General features: G+C 41.1%; 1 protein-coding gene across 1 annotated transcript in view; it reads left to right on the plus strand.

Annotated features, from left to right (window-relative positions):
- LOC126285435 (cubilin-like) overlaps window positions 1–23,462 on the plus strand; it is a 780,558-nt gene that overhangs the window by 12,664 nt on the left and 744,432 nt on the right. Inside the window, exons 2-3 of the mRNA XM_049984824.1 lie at window positions 3,622–3,721; window positions 17,412–17,541. Of these exons, the coding sequence (XP_049840781.1) occupies window positions 3,624–3,721; window positions 17,412–17,541 (228 nt within the window). The 5' untranslated portion in view covers window positions 3,622–3,623. The remainder of the gene's footprint in view (window positions 1–3,621; window positions 3,722–17,411; window positions 17,542–23,462) is intronic.

Raw genomic sequence — 23,462 nt, forward strand, 5'->3', positions numbered from 1 at the left:
TTCTTGTTGCTCAAAGATTTAATGCATATACTACAGCTGTCCTACTTCGCTTCCGCCTCTAATTATCGAACTGAACTGAGATTGTGTTCTCACGGAAGCACTACACCCGGTACAGCAAAGGAAAGGCAAAAGGAAGAAGAAACGAACGCATGATTAGGGAATATAATAGAGTGCAGTTAGTGCCTGTGTCCAGAAGAAGGCCATAGTAGGACTGCAGTCGATGGCAGGGGGCGAGGTCCGCGGAATCGACAGCCGAATGCAGGCCGAAAAATCGTATGTGTCAGGTGCTGGTCGTTCGTTGGAGTACGTTGAGATGTATTGGGAAAACGAACTGCAGTGCTTCAGTCATGAGGAAGAACTCTGCAAGGCATCCGACACATACTTCTCAGGAATGCGATCGAATGTTAATAGAGCTTTTGAATGCTTTAGCGTCGATGTGAATGTAACTGCCCAACGCGTGAGTAACACAGGGGTAATCACATTTCTTATTATATATTTTATTTGTTTAAAACAGAGATTCCGGTTTTGTTCACTTTTTTAATTTATGTAGTTGGTTTTTAAGAACTTCCCTAATTACATCTACAGCTGCATAGAGTCTCCGTAATTCAGAATACGGCGCATGTTGGACACTATTGTTTGTAATTCTTGATCAGGGAAAGTGGTCACGTGTGCTGATGGTGCTTAAACTTGGAAACTTGGAAACCTTATAGTCCGATTCATGAACGATGGCGGTCCCCACAGTCGTGGCACGGACGGAGATTGCATTGTTGCCGGTTCCATTATAGTCTTGGATGATTACTAGTACAACTGAAGTTAGTCAAATCTTGACGGCATGAGCTACGAATTAACCAGAGCGAATCCAGTGTCCCATCTTCAATGGGACAGTTACTCCGTGGAGCATCTCTGACTGGTTATATGGAGTTGCAGTAGTGGCAGCCGCAGTGGTAGTCTTATTCATCCATGATCACTTACAAGGATAGTGGGTATGTTTGATTACAATTTCAGAACAACAAGCAATTGCATACTTGCAGGTCCAGCTTGATACGGACGATACAGGTAGTTGGCCGTGACATTATAGGGGGAATCATCCCGGCAGTTGCAGAAGTAGCTTAGGGCAACCACGAAAAACCTAAATAAGGATGGCCAGATGAACATTGGAACTTGCGCCATCACGAATATAAGGCCAGTCTGTTTAAGACAGAGCTGTCTCGTTCGGTTCACCCCTAGTGTACAATACTTTTTAGCAAAGACGTTATTTAATAATACAAAAAGCGAGTGCTACACAGTTTATTTATCTCTCATTCCCAGTCACTACACAAACTACACACACACATTTCGTAGCACAACACTAAATACACTATTACCTAACATCAGGACCATAGTGACGATGCCTGGTTTCAATTTTGCGCGAATGAATCATTTATTATGGTCGCTACGGTGAACTTGTATACAGTGTTTCAGCACACGAATTGGTACTTCATTGAGGCCTTCTTGATCTTCATTCTCCGCTTTCCCCTCTACATACTGAACTGTATGTGGCACTCATCTCTTCTTTCCCTATCGTCTTTGGTGAATTTGATTTTGATTTATTCTCTTGGCGTCTCCTTTGTCACCATGCCTTTACAAGAAATTCTTCACAACGATCTCATCTGGTATGCCTTATTAATATTCCTTTCCTATTCATAAAATCATAACATTTGAAATAAAACGTTTTTACGCACCTTTTTCAGTGTATAGACCTGTACCGCCTCCATACAGTTTTATCATCCGTCAATTAAATACTGTCGGAACCATTTGCTCAGCAATGAGGAATGCAAAGTCCTATGCAGTTTTCGATGCCAAGCGTCCTTTTGGAACGCCCTCCTGCTGCCACGCCAACGAAACCAACCTCAAATTAACGGGAATATTCAAAAATTATTACAACATTCACTGGCTCGGTCACTCAAAATCAACACAAAAATAGGAGACACTAGTTTCGAAATGACCCTTGTAGAATATAATACCGTAGTGACTCCTATGCCTTGTTTTTAAACAGATTCACTACACTTCTACAAAATGCGTGCAATGAATCTAACACTGCCACTGGGCTTCTCTACTGCTAACATAAACGTATTATTGTGATCCCCACATTCTTATTGCTTCGTATTACTACTTACGTTTTTAACCCATGTAGTGTTATGCAGAAGTTTATCACTAACGCTGTAAACTGATACAATCGTTTTTATGGTCCGCACTTTAGTCGGTAAAAATGAAACTTCTACAGGATAGATTTATCTGTCAGTCCGTCCGCTATGATCACTTTCCCACAGAACCGGATAAAGGTGTCGAGTTAAAATGTATGTCAAATACCAAGGTCTACGGTCCCTTGGCGGTGTAATACATTGAAGCTTCTAAGTCAGTGCAATCAAAAGAGAGGGCCATTTATGTCACATATTTTGGGTGTCGATAACTCACTCATCAATTTCCCGCTGATATAGAATCATGAAATTTGACAGAAGCAAGGATTCACAGTACAAGTAAAGGAAAAAATCCGAAAATATTATTATTATTATTATTATTATTACTTGGCTATTTGTTGCCGGTTCGTCTGGTAAGACCCTTTTTCTCAGGGACGGGTAGAGTTTTCAAGTTGAAATTTAAATTAATTGCCAAGGTATATGGTCCCTTGGTGGCGTATAAGATCTAAACATCTAAGTCCATGCAATTAAAAAATGCAGTCGTTTGTGCCACGTATTTTGTTACTCGCAAACTCACTCATCAAAACCTATAGGGTACTTTCTGTTGACCTAGAATCATGAGATTTGCCAGAAGCAAGGATTCACATTACGAAATAGGGGAAAAAATCGAAAATTTTAATTTGAAATTGTATCACATAAAAATATTTTTTTGACTTTAGTTGTCCGTACGTCTGTATGTCTATCCGCCTCTTAAGTCACTTTTTTCTTGGGAACGGATAGAGATACCAATTTGAAATGTAAGTCAATACTAAAGGTTATGGCCGCTTGGAGTCTAAATCAGTGCAATCAAAAGATACTGCTATTTATGTCACAAATTTTGATACGCTCAGACTCACTCAACAAAACCTAATGACCTACAGTCATCAAATTTGCAAGAAACGTGGCTTCACAGCACAAGTAAAGGAAAAAAAGAAAAATTTGAAAGTTTTAAAACTCTAATTATATCACATAAAAAGAGATTTTTTTATCCGTACGTCTGTCTGCCTTTCCCTCTGTTAATACCCGTTTTTCTCAGGAATGGGTAGAGTTTATCAAGTTGAACTTTACGTTACTTGCTAAGGTATATGGTCTCTTAGAGGCATAAATATTTAAGCAATTAAAAGATACGGCCATTTTATGTTCCATATTTTTATATGCGCAAGCTAAACTCATTCATCAACTTTAGATGAATTATCTATATACATAACTGAGTTTGTACGGAAACGTCAGAGCACAAGTCCTGTTCACACTTTTCCGGTTTAAAAGAAATGTGTACAGTGTCAGACAGGTTCCCGTACTCTAAAGATACAGAATATGCTAGTTAGCTTGTTATTTACAAAGTCTATACTGTGAGAAAACAAGACATCAAAAATATCAGCATTGTTTATGCTTTCCTTTGTTACAGCAATGGCTGCATCAACAACAAAGATGCGGCTGCTACAGTTATTGTTGGCGTTCCTGATGTCATCTATACCAAGCACATCGGGTCTCCTTGGAATGGACCAGTAAGTAACTGCGTCAACCATCCATACACGTACTTTTTATAATCCTTCGCGAGTTTGTTCTGCATTACGAAAATTTGTCTACCTGAAAATATCGAAAGAACGTAAATAACCTGTAATTACAGACCCATATCACTTCTTCCAGTCTCCTTGTAGTCTAAAATAGTATGTTGACTAAATTTTAGCTTGTTAAATGCTTCGAACATTCAGTCTGGTTTTCATAAATAGACTAACACCCTACCGAAGGTCATACATGACCTCGTAAATGGAGCTCTGGCCGAGTTAAACAGCAAACCTACTGATATATGCTGAGAAGTTCCAAAGCCTATGCGACCCACAATATTCTAAACGAGAAACTTAAATACTATGGCGTTGCGGCATTCCTCTAGCATGGAAGGTGAGAAAGGAGGAGCACTGTGTCGAACGTCCCATCGATGGCGAAGTCGTTATTATAGATTGGTGTATAAGTTCTTAGTGTTTTTGTTTTGCCTGTTGGTATTCTGTTTGTTATGGCTTTGTTTATCGATTGTCAATTTTTATTTGTAGTTTACTTTTGCTTTTTGAGTTTACATATTGTCACTTTGTCGTTTCTAAAGAGTGGATGAAGCTGTGGACGCTAGAAAATCGAGCGCCAAGTGGCGAATTCGTAACGTTTCCGACATACTCTTCTGTCTGAGTTCAGTAGAGGGGTGACAGCAGCGGAGGCGGCTAGAAACATCTGCGCCGTGTATGGGGATAATGCCATTGTACACAGTGCGGCAAATAAATGGTTTCCTCGTTTCAAGGAGTTAGTGTCTCTCTACGTGCAGGAAGACATTCGGGGTTTGATGATTACCGTTTAACTGCACTAATCCACAATGATGTACGTCATTGTACTCTACAACAGGCAAACGTGATGACCTGTTACCATTTCGCTATCGTGTGACACTTGCATGCAATGGGGAAGGTGTGGGTGTGCTGTAAGTCAAAATCACAAAAATCAATGCATCTCAGCTTGTTCGTCATCAATTGGCCCGCGAACAACTATGTCTGTTCCTATCCTGTATTGTTACTGGTGACGAAAAATGGTGTCTTTATGCTACCATAAGGAAAACAATGGAATGGATGAGCCCAAATAAAGCTCAACTCCCCGTACAAAGACCTGCGCGCATTCACAAAAGCTGATGTTATGCTTCTGATCGAACAGCGACGGTATGGTGTTCTACGAATTACTTCCCCGAAGTCTAGATGTAACCACCCCTACCGACATTTATTGTCAACAACTGAGACTTGCAGACACAGTTCAAGACAACGACCAGGAAGACTGCTTGAAATCATACTACTCTGCAATAACGCCCGCCTGCATTCTGATAGACTGAAAAAAAAAAAAACAAGAGTTGGGCTGTGGAGTCATTCGACACCCACATTATTCACTTGATCTTGCCGCCCTCAGATTTTCATCTTTATCGCTCTCTGTCGATAAACCTTCAAGGAACTTCTTTCCCGGCTCAAAATGCGCTCCCAACATGGTTCGACGAGTTCTCCTCTTCAAAATCAAGTGATTTCTACAACTGCAGAAACGAAAAGTTATCCCAGCGTTGCCAGGCTGTTGTAAACAGTCAAGGAGAATACATTATTATGACTAAAGTCTGTGTTAAGAGTATCTGCTGTGTTTATTAAACTTACGGAAAAACGCTACGAAGTTGTGCACCATCCCAATAGGAGGAGCACAACTTGGAAATGGGAAGAGAAATTGGCCACGTTCTTTTCAAAAGAACCACTGCGATATTTGCCTGCAGTGATTTAGGGCAACCTCAGAAAACCTAACTCTAGATATCTGGACGAGGATTTAAACTGCCATTCTTCGGAATGCGAGTACTCTCCCCTGACCCCCTGAGCCACCAGGTTCGGTTGTAAAGTTGATGAATTTTTATGATAGGAAGTTGGGAGTTGCAAGGACAACTGCACCACAGAAATGGACGAGATGCAGTGTGGGGGAACACAAACTGTGGAGTCGCAAAGGATTTGGTATTGGATCTACTCGTGTTTCTAGTCCATGTACGTGGCCTTCCAGAGTCTCTAAGGAACTGTTCGAAACTCTTTAATGTTTGCTGATGGAGTAGCTAATCAAGCATCCAAACTTGCCTACATCAGAGGCAGCCGAGATAGTGGCTGAACAGGTAAGCAACGGATCCATAGATAACAGTTAAGCTCTTACTCGCACAAAGACGCACACTGTAAAAATTTATAAACAAATAAAACAGCCTGTTATTACAAGAAGTAGTTATTAGTTGTTGTTGTTGTTGTTGTTGTTGTCTTCAGTCCTGAGACTGGTTTGATCCAGCTCTCCATGCTACTCTATCCTGTGCAAGCTTCTTCATCTCCCAGTACTTACTGCAACCTACATCCTTCTGAATCTGCTTAGTGTATTCACCTCTTGGTCTCCGTCTACGATTTTTACCTTCCACGATGCCCTCCAATGCTAAATTTGTGATCCCTTGATGCCTCAGAACATGTCCTACCAACCGGTCCCTTCTTCTTGTCAAGTTGTGCCACAAACTCCTCTTCTCCCCAATTCTATTCAATACCTCCTCATTAGTTATATGATCTACCCATCTAATCTTCAGCATTCTTCTGTAAGTTATTAGTTATCACAAGCTAAATGAAACAGTGACATATAATTGGGACATGCTCAGCTGAACAAGTTAATTCGTTTTTCTGCTTGTTTACTCCCTTTTTAGTTCGTCATCCAGCCAGACGCCAACGAGTTTTACACATTCTGTTTCATTTAGCTTGTGATAACTAATAACAAGCTAAATGAAACAGAATGTGTAAAACTCGTTGGCGTCTGGCTGGATGACGAACTAAAAAGGACGTAAACAAGCAGAAAAACGAATCAACTTGTTCAGCTGAGCATGTCCCAATTATATGTCACTGTGTTGCCTTCAATATCCCCATTTCCATAACTAATTAGAGCGCGCATGTGTGTGTGTTTGTGTGTGTGTGTGTGTGTGATAGAGAGAGAGAGAGAGAGAGAGAGAGAGAGAGAGAGAGAGAGAGAGTATGTTTGTGTTTTGTAAGATCATTAGCATTTTATTAGTGTTTTTTTCTTTCTAGTAATTTTCTTGAGTTGTTAATTTCTGTTATCGGTGAGTGATCTGCGTTATGTACATCATATTTTTTTCAGTTTATAGGAAGTAGCATTTTAACACAAAAAATCAGGCTTAAAGATTATAGTAGTTCCATACGTAGCCTAGATTTCTGATTGAACATTTATGCACCATAATATGGTGTTATCAGTCCTGAATACGTTATCAGAGTCGTAAAGGCACATTTTTTCTGTAGCCTTTAATGTACTGATTTAGGGTTTCGGTAGTTAGAGAGGGATTTTATCAAAGGTACTTAGATAACCTGCTTGTCTCATCTCTAACAATGGCATCCCGTATATAAAATTTCATCTCTCACTCCTTCAAGTAACGTCCATCCAACTAGGTGTTGCGCTTATCAAGAAACTGACTTATAATAGCGAGGAACAGGTTTCCAATTTTGGCATGTCTACGTTAATTTAGATTTTCTTCCATTTCGCAGCATCAGATTAGGTGAAGACAATATCGTTCCTTCAAAGGAAACACGAGTCATTTCTAATCTTAAAAGAGTCCATATTAGTTTTTGTGCATATTACATATAGCGGTTTCAATGGAGCCACTTTCACACTTAAATAACCCCATAAGAAGTGACAGAACTGCGGCAGTAGTACTTTAGACTAGGTGCAGTTAGCTGTGTTAAAAAATAATTTGAGCGGAGGCATACATGTGAATGAGTGACTTCTGTACTCTCCAGGAAGGAGACTGTTGAGAATGTTATGGCTGTTCACGAGTTGCCATTGTAAACTATTGAACTGACGAGTGGTTTACCGTAACGTGGTTCGTATTTCAGCACTTTGAACCCTCGGTGATTAGGAGTGATTGCTGTCGTCAACACGTTGTTGCCCATAGCAGCTGGCTATGGTACAGGCGGTTTTACACATCCCGAAGCACTCACTGTATACCGTCGGCACGGTGGTAGGTGACTGGACGTCCTCGTAGATGGAATTTTCCAAGTGTCGGACACTCACGATCAGGCAGAAAACAGTGCAGTGATATCGCAAGTCATGTCCATCCCACCCTTGACTGTTATGTTGACGCCCGGTCACGTACCACGCCGAACTATTCCTGTTATTTCCCTCTCTTTCCCTCCAGCATAGGAGCTAATTGTAATTAGATTACTCATTAATGTGTACGGGGTGCATCGAAATTAATAACTACAACTGATACGGAAGAAAAAATGTGACAATAGAAGCAAAAACTTTCAAGTAAATATGAGTCTTCGAACAAGCATTATACGAAATAATATTTTACGATCCGCCACTGAAATCACTGTGAAATTTCGTCCTAATTAACACAAATATATTTGAAATTTTAACTTCTCGAATAGGTTCCCATCTAATTGGGCACAAAATCGATCCACATGCTTTTCATGAGTCACTACACCAGCAAAGTTTCTCAATGAATGTGTGGTTATGGGTACTAGGTGATCATCTCATTGGGTCACACATTCTTGTAAGGAAACTTGATAGTCGAGGGTACCTTTGGTCTCTGTGGCAGGAACTTCCAGGATTGTTGAGAATGTTCCCCTTGATCAACATTAGGGAATCAATGGGGCGTCAGGACACTTGGCTGCTGACCGAAGACAACATATAACGCGCCAATGTGGTCCAAGACGGATGAGATTGTATCTTGACCGCCTCAGGAATTTTCTCTCTGGAATCATATCAACAGTGAAGTGCACACTGCGACCGTTATTGCATTTCAATAACTGGAGCAGCTACTTGTAGAGACATTAAAGCTTTACCAGACGATAGGGAAGTGTTTACAAGAACTTGCAGCTCACAGCAGGGAAGAGTCCAATATTGTTCCCAAATGCGAAACGATACGTGAAACACTTATTTCAACTTGTACTAGTGTACAATATATTATAACATGTACCTTGTGGAAGTAACGTTATAAAGCATCGGTGACACTGAGTCGAGGAAGTAACATTGTAGGCCATCGGTGACATTGAGCCTAATTAGATGCGGATTTAATCGTAAAATTTACAATTCAAATGGATTTGTACTTAATAGAGCTATATTTCTTACATAAGTCTGTAGCAGCTTCTAGCTACACACTCGAAATTATCTCGCTAACGGCTCATTTGCGGGCACGTATATACCGGAACTTTTTAACTTTTGTTAACAGAAACAAATAAAGAAAATTTCAGAAAAACTATTATTTATTCAAGAGACAGGGCTTCCTGTAGCGACCAAGTTCAAATGGTTCAAATGGCCCTAAGCACTATGAGACTTAACATCTGAGGTCATTAGTCCCCTAGACTTAGAACTACTCAAACCTAACTAACCTAAGGACATCACACACATCCATGCCCGAGGCAGGAATCGAACCTGCGGCCGTAGCAGCGTGGTTCCGGCCTAAAGCGTGTAGAACCGCTCGACCACAGCGGCCGGCAGGGACCAATAACGCGCTGGTCCTCCTCTGGCCCTTATGTAAGCAGTTATTTGGCTTGGCATTGAGTTGTTGGAAGTCGTCCTGAGGGATTTCGTGCCCAATTCTGTCCAATTGGAGCGTTAGATTGACAAATTCCTGAGATGGTTGGATGGCCCTGCCATAATGCTCTAAGAGTTCTCAATTGGGGAGAGATCTCGTGACCTCGCAGACAAAGGCAGGGTATGGCAAGCACAAACACTTTCACAGTGAGCGAGTGGGCATTACCACGCTGAAAAGTAAGCCCAGGATGGCTCAGACCATAAGTCCTAATTGTCGCGCCCGGCAGTCAAGTTGGTATCCCACCGCTGTCATCGGCGTCTCCAGACACTTCTCCACTGGTCGTCGGGGTTTATTTCGAAGTCGGGCTCATCGCGGAAGAGTCTTCTATTCCAGTCAGCGCGATTCCAGGCCAATTGCGCTCGACACTGGTGCAAACGGACTTGTTGGAATACGGAGGTTAACGGTGGTTGGCGCAAGAGGTGGCGTGAGTTCAGCCCTCTTTCTGCGAGCCGCCTATTAATGGTCCTTGTGGTCACTGAAGCACCATTTGCCGGTTGGATCGATGATAATGACGAATCCGGGGCTCAGAGTGCCTCTCCGACGATTGCTCGGTCCTCAAGGTCTGTCGTCCCTCTAGGTCGACCACTTCCGTCTTGACGCTGTGTTTGGCCATGGTTCATCCGTACCTGTCAACACCGTCGAACAATGGCATGTCGAGTGAGTTCTGTAACAAGTTTCAGCTAGTAATACCGAATACCCTGTTCAAGAATCACAAGAGGAGGAGGTATACTTGGAAAAGGCCAGGAGATACGGGAAGATGTCAATTAGATTACATCATGGTCAGACAGAGATTCCGAAATCAGATACTGGATTGTAAGGCGTACCCAGGAGCAGATATAGACTCAGATCACAATATAGTAGTGATGAAGAGTACGCTGAAGTTCAAGACATTAGTCAGGAAGGATCAATACGCTAAGAAGTGGGATACGGAAGTTCTAAGGAATGACGAGATACGTTTGAAGTTCTCTAACGCTATAGATACAGCAATAAGGAATAGCGCAGTAGGCAACACAGTTGAAGAGGAATGGACGTCTCTAAAAAGGGCCATCACAGAAGTTGGGAACGAAACCATAGGTACAACGAGGGTAGCTGCGAAGAAACCATGGGTAACAGAAGAAATACTTCAGTTGATTGATGAAAGGAGGAAGTACAAAGATGTTCCGGGAAAATCAGGAATACAGAAATACAAGTCGCTGAGGAATGAAATAAATTGGAAGTGCAGGGAAGCTAAGACGAAATGGCTGCAGGAAAAATGTGAAGACATCGAAAAAGATATGATTGTTGGAAGGACAGACTCAGGATACAGGAAAGTCAAAACAACCTTTCGTGACATTAAAAGCAACGGTGGTAACATTAAGAGTGCAACGGGAATTCCACTGTTAAATGCAGAGGAGAGAGCAGATAGGTGGAAAGAATTCATTGAAACCCTCTATGAGGGTGAAGATTTGTCTGATGTGATAGAAGAAGAAACAGGAGTCGATTTAGAAGAGATTGGGGATCCAGTAATAGAATCGGAATTTAAAAGAGCTTTGGAGGACTTACGGTCAAATAAGGCAGAAGGGATAGATAACATTCCATCAGAATTTCTAAAATCATTAGGGGAAGTAGCAACAAAACGACTATTCACGTTGGTGTGTAGAATATATGAGTCTGGCGACAAACCATCTGACTTTCGGAAAAACATCATCCACACAATTCCGAAGACGGCAAGAGCTGACAAGTGCGAGAATTATCGCACAATCAGCTTAACAGCTCATGCATCGAAGCTGCTTACAAGAATAATAGACAGAAGAATGGAAAAGAAAATTGAGAATGCGCTAGGTGACGATCAGTTTGGCTTCAGGAAAAGTAAAGGCACGAGAGAGGCAATTCTGACGTTACTTCTAATAATGGAAGCAAGGCTAAAGAAAAATCAAGACACGTTCATAGGATTTGTCGACCTGGAAAAAGCGTTCGACAATATAAAATGGTGCAAGCTGTTCAAGATTCTGAAAAAAGTAGGGGTAAACTATAGGGAGAGACGGGGCATATACAATATGTACAACAACCAAGAGGGAATAATAAGAGTGGACGATCAAGAACGAAGTGCTCGTATTAAGAAGGGAGTAAGACAAGGCTGTAGCCTTTCGCCCCTACTCTTCAATCTGTACATCGAGGAAGCAATGATGGAAATAAAAGAAAGGTTCAGGAGTGGAATTAAAATACAAGGTGAAAGGATATCTATGATACGATTCGATGATGACATTGCTATCCTGAGTGAAAGTGAAGAAGAATTAAATGATCTGCTGAATGGAATGAACAGTCTAATGAGTACACAGTATGGTTTGAGAGTAAATCGGAGAAAGACGAAGGTAATGAGAAGTAGTAGAAATGAGAACAGCGAGAAACTTAACATCAGGATTGATGGTCACGAAGTCAATGAAGTTAAGGAATTCTGCTACCTAGGCAGTAAAATAACCAATGACGGACGGAGCAAGGAGGACATCAAAAGCAGACTCACTATGGCAAAAAAGGCATTTCTAGCCAAGAGAAGTCTACTAATATCAAATACCGGCCTTAATTTTAGGAAGAAATTTCTGAGGATGTACGTCTGGAGTACAGCATTCTATGGTAGTGAAACATGGACTGTGGGAAAACCGGAACAGAAGAGAATCGAAGTATTTGAGATGTGGTGCTATAGACGAAAGTTGAAAATTAGGTGGACTGATAAGGTAAGGGATGAGGAGTTTCTACGCAGAATCGGAGAGGAAAGGAATATGTGGAAAACACTGATAAGGAGAAGGGACAGGATGATAGGACATCTGCTAAGACATGAGGGAATGACTTCCATGGTACTAGAGGGAGCTGTAGAGGGCAAAAACTGTAGAGGAAGACAGAGATTGGAATACGTCAAGCAAATAATTGAGGACGTAGGTTGCAAGTGCTACTCTGCGATGAAGAGGTTAGCACAGGAAAGGAATTCGTGACGGGCCGCATCAAACCAGTCAGTAGACTGATGACAATAAAAAAGTATACCTGCTTAAAGGAAGTCACTCTAACTAAGGGCCCACCTTCAGAGGATGTCATGTTTTCAAGCAGAGAAGGAATTGGCATATTTCATCAAAATATAAGAGGTATTAGAGATAAAGTTTGTGAAGTGCTTACAAATGTTGGCTCTGAAATTGTTAGTGTATCGGAGCACCACTTAAATAGTTTGACATTTGAGAGGCTTCCTTTATCAGGGTACAGATTAGCTGGCTGTTTTTCAAGGAGTTCATTGTGGAATGGGGGTGCGGCTACGTATGTAAAAAACAGTATTCCATTTGAGTCCATAGACATATCAAGGCACTGCACTGAACAGATATTTGAATGTTGCGCAGGGGCAGTTAAATGTAGTGAAACTAAACTTCTAATTGTTGTTGTTTGTAGGTCCCCTAACTCTGACTTCAGAGCATTTCTGCTCAAGCTAGAGAGGGCTCTTGATTCACTTTGTAGGACGTACCAGAAATTAGTTATATGTGGTGACCTCAATATGAATTTTGTGTATGATGGTGTAATAAAAAGGACGTTGGTAGATCTCCTAAATTCATATGATCTGATGCAGACTGTGTTTTTTTCAACTAGTGTGCAGGGGAACAGAGCAAAGCCAAGACAAAATTTTTATTCATTCTTCATTACTAGATGGGCGTTCTGTTAGTAAAAAGGTGAATGGCCTTTCAGACCACGATGCACAAATTTTAACATTAAAAGGCTTTTGCACTCAAACAGATGTCACATATAATTACAAACTATGTAGGAAAGTTAATCCAACAGCAACAGAGGGTTTTTTAAACCTTGTCAAGGAAAAAGAGTGGCAGGATGTTTACAGTGCCGATAACATAAACGATAAATACAATGCTTTCCTTAACACATTTCTCATGATCTTTGAGAGTTGCTTTCCATTAGAACGCCCTAGACGGGGTACTAACAGTAATAGGCAGCCCAGGTGACTTACTGGTGGGATAAGGATATCATGTAGAATAAAGAGGGAATTATATCAAAATGTTAGAAGTAGTCTCAATCAAGCTGCAGTAGCGCATTACAAACAGTATTGTAAGGTGTTTAAAAATGTTATTAGGAAGACAAAGAGTATGTGGTACGCAAATAGAATAGCTAAACAGTGTTGTAAGGTACTTAAAAATGTTATTAGGAAGGCAAAGAGTATGTGATACGCAAAAAGAATAGCTAAACAGAGTATGTGGTACTCAAATAGAATAGCTGATTCATAGGATAAAATTGAAACCATATGGTCAGGTGTGAAGGAAGCGTCTGGTCAGCAGCACAAGATCGACAATATTAAGTCAGTTATTGGCAAAAATATTTCTGTTAGTGATAACTCAGATATATGCACAGAATCTAACAATCATTTTCTGAGCATAGCTGGAGAATTAAATAAAAGTTTAGTTTTTACAGGGAATCATATAACTTTCTTGGCTAATGCCTTTCCGATACTGTTGTCTGAAATACTCCTCTTTGACACTGAATCAGTATTGAAATAACTGAAGACGAAGGACTCTCATTGTTATGATAGAGTGCCTAGCAGAATATTAAAGTACTGTGCTGCACTTGTTAGCCCTGTATTTTGCCATATTTGTAATTTTTTCTTTAGGAATGGTCAGTTTCCTGAATGATTAAAGTATTCAGTAGTAAAGCCACTTTATAAAATAGCAGAAAGGGATAATGTCGACACTTTTAGACCTATTTCTATGCCATCAGTGTTTGCTAAAGTTACTGAAAAGGCTGTGAGTGTAAGGAAAATTGATCGTTTTATATCACACAATTTACTATCAAATATGCAGTTCGGCTTTAGAAGTCACTTAACAACTGAAAATGCTATATTCTCTTTTCTCTGTGAGGTACTGGATGGGTTAATCAAAAGGTTTCGAACACTAGGCATATTTTATGATTTCACTAAGACGTTAGATTGTGTTGGTCACAAAATATTACTGCAGAAGTTGGACCATTAGGCAATATGGGGAGTAGCTCACAATTGGTTCATCTCTTACTTTAACAACAGACAGCAAAAGGTCATATTCACAATTTTGAGAATGACTGTGATGTGGGGTGCCCCAGGGATCTGTGTTGGGGTCACTCCTGTTCCTTATTTATATAAATGATATGCCCTCTAGTATTCCAGGTAACTCTAAAATATTTCTGTTGGCTGATGACACTAGCTTGGTAGTAAAGGATGTTGTGTGCACCATTGGCTCGGTTTCAAATAGTGCAGTTCATACCTACGTTCATGGCTTGTCGAAAATAAACTAACACTAAATCACAGTAAGACTCAGTTTTTAAAATTTCTTACACACAATTCAACAAAACCTGATGTTTTAATTTCATGGAATGGTCACAAGATTAGTGAAACTGAACAGTTCAAATCTCTAGGTGTTCATATAGATAGTAAACTGTCATGGAAAGCCCACGTTAGGAATCTTGTTCAAAGACTTAACGCTGCAATTCTTACTATTCGAACGGTATCTGAAGTGAGTGATCGTTCGACACGAAAATTAGTCTACTTTGCTTATTTCCGTTCGCTTATGTCGTGTGGTATTATATTCTGGGGAACTCTTGGCATTCTAAAACGAAAGCTTTGGCTCAGAAACGGGTGATTCGGGCAATAAGTGATGTAAGTTCACGAACCTCTTGTCGACCCCTGTTCACGAGTCTAGTTGTTGTGACATTGGTCTCTCAATATATATATATTCCTTACTGCCATTTCATGTTAACGATATTAGCTTATTCCCAAGAATAAGCAGCTTTCACTCAGTTAATACTCGGCAAAAATCAAACCTGCATTTTGATCGAACTTCCTTAACTCTTGTGCAGAAAGGTGTGCAGTATACTGCTGCATCCATTTTCATAAGCTACCACTCGAATTCAAAAATCTTAACAGTAAACCACGCGCTTTCAAATCGAAACTGAAGAGTTTCCTCATGGACCAGTCCTTGTATTCTGTCAATAGTTCCTTGAAAAAGTAAGCTGATTCTTGTTGTCTTGTTGATTGCATTTGGTTAAACTTACGGACTGACTTCTGTCGGGTTCATAAACATTTCATTTTTATGTGTTATTACTTTGATGTTGTAATTTCATGTACTGACGCGTTCCACGACCTTTGAGATTTGCTCCTCAATTTGGTCCTATGGAACTTGACGTGTAAATAAGAAAATAAAAAATAGTCCCGATCTCTCCCATGAGCTATCCATAGTTTTGGAGCCCAGAAAGAAAGACATACGTGGTCTTAATTTGCTTTGGACTAAGAGATGCACGCCTGTGTACAGTTATGGTTCCACAGGACACCGCAAGCTTTTATGCATGAAGGCAGTTACCGTTTTGTCTCACAGAGGGATAAAGGTATTAACAGTAATGACGATTACTTTTGAGATAATAAACAACTGATTTACGTTCTTTCCAGTGTCCCGTTTTCATTTCATTGGTCCTTGTAACATACGTTCCTTAAACACACAATGTATAAACTCGTATGGAGTTGTGATGACTGGGGCTTACTGAGTCGCACACTAATTGCACTCGTAATGTACTAGTAGAATACCAATAGTCAAAATAAATATTATATTTGCAGGAAATGCACTGGTTGAATTTGTGTGCCCAAACTACGAGGCAAATCATAGGGCAACAAGACAAATCAACATTAGAAACAAACTAAAACATTCATTTTTGTTTTTTGTTTCAGTACTTGTGTCCGTTTCATATTGTTTGTATAATTAATTGTGATATATATATATATATATATATATATATATATATATATATATATATATATATATATAATGTTAAGTTATACTATGTGGATTAATATCTTTATTGTTCCATTATTAGAGTTGAAAATTAAAAGAAAACTACCATTGTGCAAAGAATTTTCAGTGTTATGCATGTATCATACGAGCTGCTTTGGATACATTGGAGGATAGGGTTTCAGAAATAAACAAATAAATACTTTCCCCGATCTTAGTTTTCACTGTTAATTGTGACACACCCAATCTTCCACAAGGTACACAACACAAATGACACTAGTTATTTCTACTTGGGTTCCGTTTCATTGTTCCATTTGTTTTCTGTTTAATTGTACATTTGGTGTACATGGTCATCGAGCTAAAGAGCATACAAGCAAATTTAAAAATATGGGGTTCGGCGTCCCATTCGACGTAGAACCTCTTTGGGCGTTTAATTTGATTTCTGCTCTGTGTGAAATTGGAGTGCATTTTAAAATGCGGGCCTCTACAGTGATGGATGTTTGAGTTAAATCACACTGTTTGGTCGAGACAAGGGTACGCCAACTTGGCGCTCAGACGAGAGACATCGTGTAAGTCATAATAACTGCTTCACCCCACTTGTAGAAGATCCATAACTGTGTTGAATAGGTAATAAAAGCAAAAGAAAGCATTGGACAAAGAAATGACCAGTGAGTTTCAGATGCTCCTTTTTAATGGCTTCTCGTATTTTACCCCTCATAAAGATTCCTGTATACATACAAGCAGAAATCAGATGTTTGGTTTATATAACACAAAGAACTGCTGTTTCCTGTTACACTTTCTATTTGTGTTATTTAATCTACCGAGACGATTTCGTTGTTGGGACATCTCAAATGAGACATCGGTTTAACTCTGTAAAATTACTGCAAGAATTTTTGCATTAGGAAACATACCAAAACATCATATGTCACAGGTTTTATCATATTAAATACTTTTCCTAATGAATATAATTTCTCTTTTTGTGTCATCTGAGGACAAATTGATTAATTATGTAATCTAATCGATTGTACAAACTTCTTGTGTTAGAAACCATCCAACATCTTAGCACTGACTCTTCGATACTAAGCTGTGTCCGCATATAAAAATTACGAGAAAAATATTGCCCTGTAGAACGTATCGAACCGAGCCTGAATGAAAAAGGTAGCTGAGAGAACTACGACCATAGTGACAGTCGGTAATGACAGTCTAGAGTTAAGTGAATTTACCTGGCACACTGAATAAATATAACTGAGGTCTGAGACTATGCACCATTAGTAAGATAATATACAGAAGTATTTGTCGTTTCAGGCCTCGGATACAGACAGTGAACGGACACCTGAAGCTCGTGTCGGGACTGCACGGTGACATCGTCCTGCAGACTGCCGGCAGAGGCTCCGTCATCGTCAACGGCCAGAACATGATGCGGGTGCTGCAGCTGGTGAGTCCTGAAACTTCAAATGAAGATTCTCGGGCGTAAGGCTGCTTAGATAAGCCTGATGATAGCAATAATAATTCTAATTTGTTTCGTATCGGCCATCCGCTATTTCAGCTGGACTTTTCCTTTTCCTTGTGCCAATAACTTCGGCCTAGTATTCTGTTTGGTTTCTTGTGCTGCTCCTTCCTCACTTCAGTCTATATTTTGCCACTTTTATTACGGTCTTTTCTTGGGAAAGAAGCCATTCTTCGAGTTAATTCTTGAGCGGAATATGTTTATGGATATCCTCCAGTGGGCTCCCCACTTCTTGCATATGTTTTAGTACCTCGGTGAACCATGCTGCCTTGGTTCTCTTGTTTAGAATGTAACGAAAATGTCCACTGCTCACCCTTGTAGAGCACATTCGTTCTACGTGGCCCTGAAGAGGAACCTCCTCTACGAATGGGGTTCTTTCTTGCGATGTCTCCTGATTTCACTATTTCCTTTGATCGGGACTACGATGTTCCTTAAGATCTGCCCCTCTTGTTTCTGATTTCTCGATTAGACCTTTTCTATTTATAGACAGGCATTCTGCTGTCATATTACTCTGCAGTAACGCCGTACCTTGGCATTATAGTAATAATAATAATGATAAAAGTAACTGTGTTTTAGGAAATAGCTAACAATTTGGAATTCGGAATGAGCTGTTCCAGGAAGAAAAGGAAATGAAACAAATTGTAGTAAATGTTTTATATTTTACCTATCAAAATGCATAGATATCTATATCTATATCCATACTCCACAAACCATTGTACAGTGCGTGGCGGAGGGTGTCTTATACTGCTACTAGTCGTCTCCTTTCCTGTTCCACTCGCTGACAGAGCGAGAGATAAACGACTGTCTATATGACTCCGTATGAGCCCTAGTTTCTCGTATCTTATTTTAGTGGAAATATACACTAGCCCCAGTAGGATCGTTCTAAGATTAACTTCAAATTCCGATTCTCTACATTTTCTCAATAGTATTCCTCGAAAAGAACTGTACCTACCCTCCAGGAATGCTCCGTTGAGTTATCGAGGCATCACCGTAATATTTACGTGTTGTTCTAACTTACCGATAACAAATCTAGCAGCCAGCCTCTGAACTGCTTCAATGTCTTCCTTTAATCCGACCATGTTCGGATCCCAAATATTCGAGCAGCACCCAAGAATGCGATCTCCTTTGCAGGTGAACCACAATTTCCTAAAATTCTCCCAATAAACTGAAGTTCACCATTCGCCTTTCCTGCCACACTCCTCGTATGCTCGTTCCATTTCGCATAGCTTTGCAATGTTACTCTCAGATATTTAAAAGACGTGACTGTGTCAAACAGGGTACCGCTTAATACTGTATTCAAACACTGAGGGTTTGCTTTTTCTACTCATCCGCATTAATTTACAAGCGTTCTACCGAATGAGCAACCCAAGCACGACTCTCGACCCGTCTTTCGAAATTACCTCCTCTTCTACCTTCCAAACTCCGTAGTTCTCCTGCAAAACATGCAGGGCTAGCACTAATCTAAAAAAAGGATGTAGAGGTCGTAGAGGTTATCAAGATAAATATTTGTCGAGTACATTGACTAGAGTAAGGTTTAGACATTTTTTTCAAATTCGCAGTTCCTCTCCCCCACCCTTCTCACAACCATCCCTTCTAAGATGCACAAAGTTCAGACCGAAAAAAAATGCCAGACATTCCGTGACCACTAACGCTGGGACGGCTACGTTGTTCACAGGAGATAGACTTCTCTGGAAAAGGCTTCTGGTGCACATATCTTATTACATGACTGGTACAAACACTGATGAGCGAAAACGAAGTGGCCACCTCCTTAAGGGCGTGTTGGTCCACGTCTGAAATGCAATACAGCAGCGATTCTGCATGATATACGTTCGAGAAGTCTTTGGTTGGTTTCTGGAGGTACGTGGCACGAAATGGCTACGCTCAGGTCAAGCAATTCCCATAAATTACGGACTGTTGGTTGGTGGGCGTGGAGAAGGCGCCCGATAGCTTTCCGGATGTGTTCGATCGGGTTCGGGTCAGGAGAATTTTGTAGCCAATACGTCAGCATGAGTTGGTTGTCATACTCCTGGACCCACGGTGACATGGACAGTTATTCTGCTACAAGATACCATCGCCTTCGCTCAAGACATGCAACATGAAGCGATGCAAGTTGTCCCCAGTGGTGTTCAAGTAGTCTGTAGCTGTGCTGATGCATTATATTATCGCCACAGGTCCCATGGGATCCTTAGTAAATGTCCCCCGTAGCATAACACTGCCCCCACCCACCCGCATCCATGGTGCGATGCATATTTCGAGCGTTGTTCGGCTGGATGACGGCTTATTCGGTCACGTCTATCTGACTATGGTAACTAGAGACGTGATTCATCCGACTAGGCGGCTCGTATCCATTATTCTGCGCTCGTCTCTATGATCCTGCGTCCAATGCAATCGTAACCGACAATGTCGTCGGGTCAACATGAAAACACGTAAGGGTCGTCTGCTGCGGAGACCCAAATCCCAAAACATGTACTGAACGCTCTTTTCCGGGACATCTGTGTCCGCCCTAGGACTGTACTGTTCTTATATCTGCAGATTGTCGCCTACCCTGTTTTACAAACCAGGCATATCTCTGACCTGCGCGTTCTGTGATGGGGCGCTGGCGTCAAACACCTTTATGTCCACTCGTGTACGCCCCCGGTAGCTGAATGGTCAGCGTGGCGGATTGTCGGTCCTCTGGGCCGGGTTTGATTCTCGGTTGGGTCGGGGAATTTTCTCTGCCCAGGGACTGGGTGATGTGCTGTCCTCATCATCATCATCATCGTATCATCCTCATCGACTGCAGGTCGCCGATGTGGCGTCAAATTGAAAGACCGGCACCCAGCGAATGGTCTACCCGATGGGGGGCCCTAGCCACACGATTAAATAAATAAATAAAAATTTCCACTCGTAATTTAAGCGTCCTTGAGCTACTTTCTATAGAGGCTCATGACAGTGGAAAGCGAATAGCCTACCAGCTTCGTCCTTTCCGAGATGCTCGCCCCCAGGTACTGGGCCACAACGACCTGCCTTTCGTGGAAGTGTCTCATCTCAGTGGATTTCCCCATTTGCGGCTCGTACCGTAGCTAGAATGACTCTCCAATCGCCTCTGCTCCGCATATAGGCTGGTCGTAACACTTAGGCTGATCATTGTGCACTGGTTAAGAAAGCTTTGGTAGGACACACATAGTGCATAACCATTGATAAAAAATCATATTTATTCATTATGGTGAGTGGCAAAAGGAACTAATTATTTACATTAGTCGTAGAGAATAAGGTAAATAATAATAATACAAATACGCTTTTTTGTTCTGAAGTGAAACTGCTACATAATCTTCTAGTCGCATGATGGATTGAAGAAGCAATACGTAAAATGATAACAGAAGCTCTCCGTGGGAATAAACACTCGATTATGTAGAGCAGTGGTTCCCAACCTGGGGTCATTGACCCGTGAGGGGTAAAATGAAATTTTCTGAGGAGTAAAAACTAAACGATTCGATTCTGCTTCAGTCTCGAAACCAAATTATTTTCAAAAGATCACTACTATTATCACAATTTTGTAAGGCTCTAATACTGATTGTGTAAGTTATAAGTAATTACTTATTCTCAATTAGTAGAATTAATGCAGTGCAGGTTACAGGTTCCTCACCTAGTCCACCCACTTCGCACATATGTTGTGCTTTGTCCCGAACATCGCAGATGATATCAGTGAGACGTATACGTAACAAATGCTAAATATCCCAGGAAAATGCCTTCTCCAAGTTCTATATAGTACGTGCAGTAGCCCAGATATTGCTCAATTAATCACTTCTAAACAGATAGACGAATTAATTGGCAGCACGACACAGCAGGAAAAATACTTAAGGGCTACTGTAGTGCAGTACACAGTGTTATTGTTATTGTTATTACTGTTAGAGGCTGTGGAGAGACGAAAAGCATTAAGTCTTCCAAGTTCTGCCAGTTCAGAAGTAAGGAGTGCAGCAACCAAGTGATTTACGAACAGTAAGTATAGTGCACACATTTTAACGTGGTTGATATTAAATGGGGTTGCAGTGTGCAGACCAAGCAAGTTCCGTAACGGAGAGGAGTAATGCAGGGGAAGTTACCCTCATTGGGGATAGTTGGCTTTCTTATCTGAGAAGGCGTTTTGGGTAGTACTTGCCATGCACCACGAATTCCATCGTCAACCATTCTGACACACACAACAAACACACACACACACACACACACACATACACACACACACACACACACACACACACACACACACACACACACACACACACAACACAAACAAAATATCACTCATGTTTTCTTATTTTAAAATAAAAGTGTTCCGGGAAAAGCCTTTCATTTTACTGCTTAGTTAGGTGCTAAAGTTGGTTATTATGTGGAGGAGGTGTGGTAGGGGGGCAATAGACTGCTGAGGGGAGAGGTACGGCGAGGGTACCAGCTTACTAGCTAATGTCTAAGAAAGGTTGGGAACCACTGATGTTGAGGTCATAATATGTTAAAAGATCTATAATGATTCTGTAAATGTCGTATTCTCTGCTGTGAGGACAGTGATGATACAAGCGGGAAATTGGTGCTTCAGTTTGCTTAATCACTTATGCAAAGTGCAAAGTGACTTACTTGTCAAGATAACGTTCACACCAAAAGAAGAGGCGATTTAAATAATTTTTAGTCGTACGAACAAACTGGGGAGATACTAATGCCTGTTTATGGAGCTAAGTTGGTAAGTATTCATGATGTAAGCACAGTCGATATTGCAATTTACCGCGTATCCTACCGGTAAACCACGATCTTCTGGAAAGAAATGCACACTGGTTGACGAAAAAGTGAATCACCCAGGAAGGGAGGAAGAAATGAAATGGAACGTGACAGGTTGAGATAGTATGTGATGTTATTTCAGTGATAACAAAATCCAGTCAAAGTTACAAAGAACTTGTCACCCACTTTATGAGTACGACATTGCGTCACCTCTGACCTGGATGCAAGCACTGATTCGGATGGGAAGTGTGTCGGAGCCTTTGCATCCTCGCTTGAGCAGGCTGAGCCACAAAGATTGGAACTAGTCCTTGATATCCTAGATACTGACGTTGAGACGGAGCTGTCTGAGTTGGCCCCACACATGTGCTATCAGTAACAGATTTGGGGTACTTTCTGGTCATGGGAGTACTTCAAATAACACAGACAGTTCATACAGACACATTCCATGCGTCGACGAGTGTTGTCCCGTTGAAAAGCGGTACCACAGCACTGGCGCTTGAGAGGTGCCACGCGCCAAAGCATGTTGTCCATGACACACTACCGTGCCGTCAGAGCCCTCTCTATCACTACAAGCCATGACCTGAAGTCATACCAGATGGTTCCCCACAACATGACGTCTGGTGAAACGCCGTTGTGCCTCTCCAAAACACTAGAAGAATGGGACCTCTCCCCAGTTCGCCACCAGCCTCTCCGAAGATGATCAAAAAGGGGTGGTGCACAATAGTGACTCATCACTGAGCACACTGCCACCCCATTCATCAGCAACATTCATCAGGAGTAACCCACTGAATTACAGACCCATATCACTGACCTCAATTTGCAGTAGGATTCTGGAGCATATACTGTACTCGAACATTATGAATCACCTTGAAGAAAATGACTTATTGATACATAACCAACACTGATTCATAAAATATCGTTCTCGTGCAATACAGCTAGCTTTTTATTCCCATGAAGTAATGTGTGCTGTCGACAAGGGATCTCAGATCGATTCCATATTCCTGGATTTCCAGAGGTCTTTCGATACCGTTCCTCACAAGCGACTATAAATCAAATTGCGTTCATATGGAGTATCGTCTCAATTGTGTGGCTAGATTCGTGAT

Source organism: Schistocerca gregaria, chromosome 8 (genome assembly GCF_023897955.1).
Source record: "Schistocerca gregaria isolate iqSchGreg1 chromosome 8, iqSchGreg1.2, whole genome shotgun sequence".
NCBI lineage: Eukaryota > Metazoa > Arthropoda > Insecta > Orthoptera > Acrididae > Schistocerca > Schistocerca gregaria.